The sequence below is a fragment of the Dendrobium catenatum genome, unplaced genomic scaffold (genome assembly GCF_001605985.2).
Source record: "Dendrobium catenatum unplaced genomic scaffold, ASM160598v2 fragScaff_scaffold_43, whole genome shotgun sequence".
Lineage (NCBI taxonomy): Eukaryota > Viridiplantae > Streptophyta > Magnoliopsida > Asparagales > Orchidaceae > Dendrobium > Dendrobium catenatum.
The window spans coordinates 1,460,298-1,466,672 of record NW_021318505.1 but is presented as its reverse complement, the minus strand read 5'-3'; the positions used below and the strand labels follow the sequence as shown (position 1 = coordinate 1,466,672).

Genomic DNA, 6,375 nt, shown 5'->3' with positions numbered 1-6,375 from the left:
ACACTAATTTTTTTTTTTGCCTTTGTTGGGTCGCCACCAACTGCTTGCCTTTGTTGGCGGCCATCATCTGCCATCAATTGCTAGCCACCACCATCTTTTTGCACATCATTCATTTCACGTAATATTAGATAGTGGTGTTAAAACGGGTCAATGGATTGGAATCAAATCTGACCCAAATTAACCCGAGTCCAAATGAGTTGATCATAGCGTGACCCAATTTTGCAAACAGGTCAAGAAATCCAACTTGGACCTGACCCAACCCCTTAGGCAAACGGGTTAACCCAAATTTAAAATTTTTAAGGTAGGATTATGGTCGGGTTCAAATATTGACACCTATAAATAATATATAAAAAAGTAATTAGAGTATATTTATTTTATACTCATCTAAACCATTCAAAACATTTCAAATATATTACTTTTATTTTATATTTTATTACAATTTATTCATCATTCTTTTTTGGGCAAATCAAACAACTACTAATTAAAATTCAAGATTCTATACTTCTATTCTAAAGCATAATTAATTAATGTGATGCTTTCATTTTGTGCTATATAATTTTAAGCGGGCATTGCATCTAAATGGACTTAATAATAAGAAATGTAAGCGAAGTGTAGGTGACATAAAATATCATCTCCTATGTAATGTCATTATTCTTAAATTGTCTAATGATCTTTTTTATCATACCCCAACATAAGCAGCATAATGCTTCTCAACATATATGAATAGAATATACATGCATGGCAAGACAAACTTAAATGAGTTAATACCCATAGAAATAGAGAGTGCAAAATAATAAATTCTAATTTTGCTCAAAGTTTTAAAAACATTTGTTGAATCATACTCAATATTGTTAATTGTTTGAACTATTTCCAACTATGAAAAAAATTTATTCAGACCAGAATTGAAATATTTTCGAATCATAATCAAAGCTTTCTTTGACTATTTTTTAAAATACAAATAAGATTTGCATAAGCCTTACAATGTTCCAAAGCGAGCTGAATATCTTTCAATCAAGACAATAATAAGTTTTAGGCTTCATTTGAGACTGTTTTCTTATTGCTTCTTAAAGTAGTTTTTTAGTATAAAAATTTTGTACTAAAAAATTGCTTTAAGAAGCAATAAAAAAGCAGTACAAATGAAGCCTTAATAATTATTAAAAGCTAGTAATTTGATGTTTACTGTTATTCCAAGTTTAAAGTTCAAGGTACAATAATGTAACATCATTATAGATGAAACTTGTTTAAATGGATAACATCTCAGACCTTCAGTGACAATAGTTGGCTATCAAAATATTGAAAAATAGACAAAGTGCAATATTGTCGTGTTGAGTTTGGAGTGTTGTAGTGCTTGACTCTCTATCTCTAGCATGAGTCCTAGTGCCCCGGCGCCGCCCTGCTTTCTTTCTCCAACATTTCACCCAACCCAAACATGAGAGGCCCGACCCCTTGCAACCTTTTGATGAGCTCGACAGATATAATTGAATTTTATGTCAACAATATAACTTAATTGATGGACAAAATCAAATTCTGCGCAGAAAAAACGCAAATTATATTATAATTATAAGGCCAAACCCAACGGTCATGAAAGTTTTTCCAACCATGCATGGTTAAATTTCTGCAATACAAATTGAGGAAAGAGCATGAGGTACGGCATCTCATTCACAGTAGCTGCAGCAGTTCCATTAAACAAAGTATCATATGCTATGCTTTTGGAGACTTGTAAGCGAAGAGTTTGAATTCTTTCAAATTCAATCGCTCCTTAAGTGACGGCATGAAAGAATCAATCAAATAATCAACATTATTTCCTGTTTTATGAGGCCATTTAGATATGTGGCGGCTGGCTAAAGTTGTTGAATTGGGAGCACTGACCTTATGCTTGCTGTACAAATGAACGAATTGGAGTTTAAATAAAGAATTGAAAAAGTTTATGGGAGTTGTGAAAGAATATGAAGTAAAAAAGATACTATAAAAGTATAAATTACTAAAAAAATTGCAAATGCACAGGCAAAAAATAATATTATTTTAATTTCATTCTCAAATTTTGAGAGAGAAACTAGAGAGAGGAATGGACAATAAAATAGATATTTTAGAGAGAGAAAGTCAGTTTTGAGAGTCTTCTAGCTATTTGAAAATCAATTTTGATCACTATTTTTTTACTATTTTTAAAAAAATTGTGCTATAAATTATTTTAGAAAATAATAAAAAAATTATCCCCAATAAAAGTTTAATTTATATTATTATAGTAAGATCAGCCATGTAAACTAAACCAGTAGTTTGATGAAAGTTTTGGCTTTCATTGTGGAAATTATAAGCTTGAGGCTTTAGTTTTACATACAAATTAGTGCACGACCTCCAAGTCAGCTATTATACTTGCTACCTTACTTACAAGTTACAATCATCTTTTCTCAATTGATTTTTTCTGTAGTTACACTTACCATTCTAGTTTTGATTAAATGCTCACACAGAGAATTTCTTACAGCAGGGCAGGGCACCGAAAATTCAATGAATATTTAATTACGTGTATTAATTGTTTCTTAATTAACATTAAAGAAAATAAATTATATTTATTTTGTTGTTTTTTCAAGAGGCTCTTTAGATGGACTGTTTTCCTTCCCAATTTCTAATCGGCACTTTCTTTTCCCCATGGAGCCAGTAGAGACAATTTCTAGTCTGCAATGCAGGGCATGCATATATATAATCTGAACACCAGCAAATGGCAGCAATCAGACGGTTACAGTGTAAGCAACTAGTTATGAATGAACGGCTAAGATGAAGCTGAGATTCTGCGGTAACTGAGGTGGAGTGGAGCAGCGTTTGCACTTTGCACAGGTGCAGACTATAATTCATTGTCAGTTGTAGTAGTGGCAAGAAAACTCTATCTTTATCAGAAAAATTTTAACGTTGGAAGTCGAAATTAGCAGGCGTAGTTGGAAGTTCAAACAAGCAGGCGTAAGTAACCTCTATATATACTTCATATATATGAGCTTGTTGTCTTCTTATATACTCCCATTTTCACAACTCTACAAAGAAGCCATGGCAGATTTGAAGTCAAAAATCACTCTGAAACTTCTGATCGATGTTCGTAGCCACAAAGTTCTTTTCGGTGAGGCTGGTAAAGACTTCGTAGATTTCTTGTTCAGCCTTCTGACTCTCCCACTAGGTTGTGTTATTAAGCTCGTCTCTCCTCCAACTATGATTGGATCAATTGGAAAACTCTATCAAAGCGTTGAAAATCTTAACGAGATTTATCTTGTAGCAAACAGAGCCAAAGCCTCTTTACTTCAACCCGAAGTGCCCACTTCTTATGTTACAAATCATTTGCTTCTTGGCACAGAAGCCACCGTTGTGGTTCCATCGGGCTCCAGTGTAGGGCTCAAATACTATCTTTGTAATTATTGCAATAGAAAAGTCACTACTGTGAGAAATACCCTGTGCCCAACCTGCAAGTGTGCGATGGTCACCGAAATCGCCTTCGTGGCTCCATCGGGTTCTGCTTCTTCTTTTAGTTCTGAAAATGCAGGGGAGGGTGTTGGAGGCTTTGTAAAGGGAGTGGTCACCTACATGATTACAGATGATTTGGAAGTAACACCAATGTCTGCGATCTCCAGCATTGCTCTTATCAATCGCTTCATCATGAAAAAGGATGTCCAACTAGAGGAGAAGGTGGTTGCCGTCGGCATGGAAGAGGTTAATTCTTTATTGAACTACTAAATTTCTTTGAGTTCTATAACTTTGTTTTGATTTGATGTATGTTATTAAACTTGAATATTTTAGGGACTTGCTTTGCTTAGGGCTTCATTAGACTCACCAACCGCTTTGACTGATGTTTTCTGCTCCCCTAAGAAGAAGGAAAAGCCTCCATCTTCCTCTATTGTGGATGGCGATGATGACTAATTATCATCTCTTTATTTTGAAGCTTTTGTGCCATGCTATCGATCATATCAAAATATGTGAATTTGGCCAAACCTTATATTATGTGTTTTTATTTTGGTTCTACAAAGCTCTTTTATATATGTTTTGCTAATATATAGATGTTGATGGCAATGCTAATGGACTAGCATTTGTATATATGTATGATTTTCTCTATACGTATATGTGCTTAAGGTCTTTATTTTGTTAACTTAATTCTGTAGGCATTAGTGTAATATGTATGGAAATGTAAATTTTTTAAACAAAATTGTTTAATTATATATTTTAACTCTAGTATTGTTTTGATCATGATCATTTTTTTTTATATAATTTAAAATATATAAAAGCTCTTACAATATATTTAATTGTGCGCTACATAATTATTTGAAGATGGCATAATGAGGTGGTCAAGCCTTACGAAATATCTTCTCATGTATGAAAGTTATTAAAATATTATGTCTTAGACACTTATATTCAGTAGAATAATATCATTAGACTCATATTGTTTAATTATTTTAATTTTCATTACTCCTAGCTTGATATTTAATTTGAGCAGTATAAAGCTTCTTTATACTTCTGATAGCAAACCTATGCATGCATGGTAAGAAAATTGAGATGAGTCAATCCCCGAAGAGATGAAGCATAAAACAATAAATTCAACAACTTCTGCTCCTCTAATAATAAGCAAAAGATCCATCTTTCTTGCAGAGGTTAATGAGTTGATTCTCCAATCATGAACTTTATTTTGCAACTTGTGTGTGTTGATTCTATGGATCCTATCAAAATTTTGATGTTTTCTTTAAGTAAAGAATTGCAGAATAATTTTTAAAAAAAAATATTTGGAACTCCCTATAATTTAACTTTTGTACATTTGAAAATCATTAAGTTTGATCGATTTACAAATATACTAAAAATTTGTTTGCCTCTGTTGTAGTTGTTGCCCACTGCTTGCTCCCATCGAACATTATTGTCATTGGTCGACATCATCCGTCACCAACTTCTAGCCACCATCATCGTTTGGCTTTGTACATCATTCATTCCAAGTAAAATTAGTGGTGTTAAAACAGGTCAACAGGTCGGGTTCGAATCCAACCTAAATTAACCTGGGTTCAAACGAGTTGATCATAAACCGATCCAATTTGGCAAACAAGTCAGGCAAAAAAAAAAAAAAAAAAAAAACAGGCAATACAAATTGGACCTGACCCATGCAGGTTACTAGGTTGACCTGACCCGACCTGTTAGGCAAACGGGTTAACCCAAACTCAAAATTTTTCGGATAGGGTTAGGGTCGTGTCAAATATTGACACTCCTCAGTAATATAAAAAAAGTAATCAAGTACATTTATTTTACACTCATCTAAATAATTCAAAACATTTCAAATACATTACTTTCCTTTTTTTATTGTATTACAATTTATTCTACATTATTTTTTTAGCAAATAAAACAGCTTCTAATTAAAGTTCAAGGTTCCATACTTCCATCCAAAAGCATAATTAATTAAAGAGATGCTTTCATTTTAATCTGTATAATTTGAAGAGGGCATTGCATCTAAATGGACTTGTTATTAAAAAATGTTAGTGAAGTGCAAGGTGACATAAAATATCATCTCATATATAATATCACAATGATGTTATTAGTCTTAAACTGTCTAATGAATTTTTTTTATCATACCCCCAACTTACTATATGACATAGGAACCATAATGCTTCTCAACATATATGAATAGAGCAGATATACACATGCATAGCAAGACAAACTTAAATGAGTTAATAACCATATAAATAGAGAGTGCAAAATAATAAATTTTAATTTTGCTCAAAGTTTTAAAAACATTAGTTGAATCTTACTCAGTATTGCCAATTGTTTGAACAATGCTCCAACAATAACAATGATGAAAATTTATTTAGACCATAATTGAAATATTTTTGAATCATAATCAAAGCTTTCTTCAACTATTTTTTGAAATACAAATAAGATTTGCATAAGCTTCAAACAATATTTCCAAGTGAGTTGAATATGTTTCAATCTAGATCAGAATAAGTTTTAATCATAATTAAAAGCTAGTAATTTGACAAACCTTCAATGATAATAGTTAGCTATCCAAATATCGAAAAATAGACAAAAGATAAAAAGGCCACAAGACCTACAAGTCCAGCCAACTTGTCATAGGCTGCTAAAAAAATGAAAGATAATAATATATCTTTTCTTATGTTAGTTGCAAATGAGTAGTTCATGCTGAAGTTGGGCAAGAAATATTCAATCTGAATTTTGGATAACTAACAATCATAGGATATGATTTTGTGAACTGCATTGGTTCATTCACACAACCATCTTATGCTCTAACAACAGAAGCCTTTCACTAGTCAACAATCAGACATACAAATTCATTTTATATGTACTATTTAGATATCTAATAATATTATAAAGATATGAAGAAGTGTTTTTTTTATTCTCTTTTCTAGAACA

General features: G+C 32.1%; 1 protein-coding gene across 1 annotated transcript; it reads left to right on the top strand.

Moving 5' to 3' along the window:
• The first annotated feature begins 3,033 nt into the window (after positions 1-3,033).
• Positions 3,034-3,894, top strand: LOC110092028. Its single transcript, XM_020816371.1, has 2 exons — positions 3,034-3,687; positions 3,775-3,894. Exons 1-2 carry the CDS (start codon positions 3,034-3,036, stop codon positions 3,892-3,894), a joined length of 774 nt encoding a protein of 257 aa, XP_020672030.1.
• Positions 3,895-6,375: the final 2,481 nt, after the last annotated feature.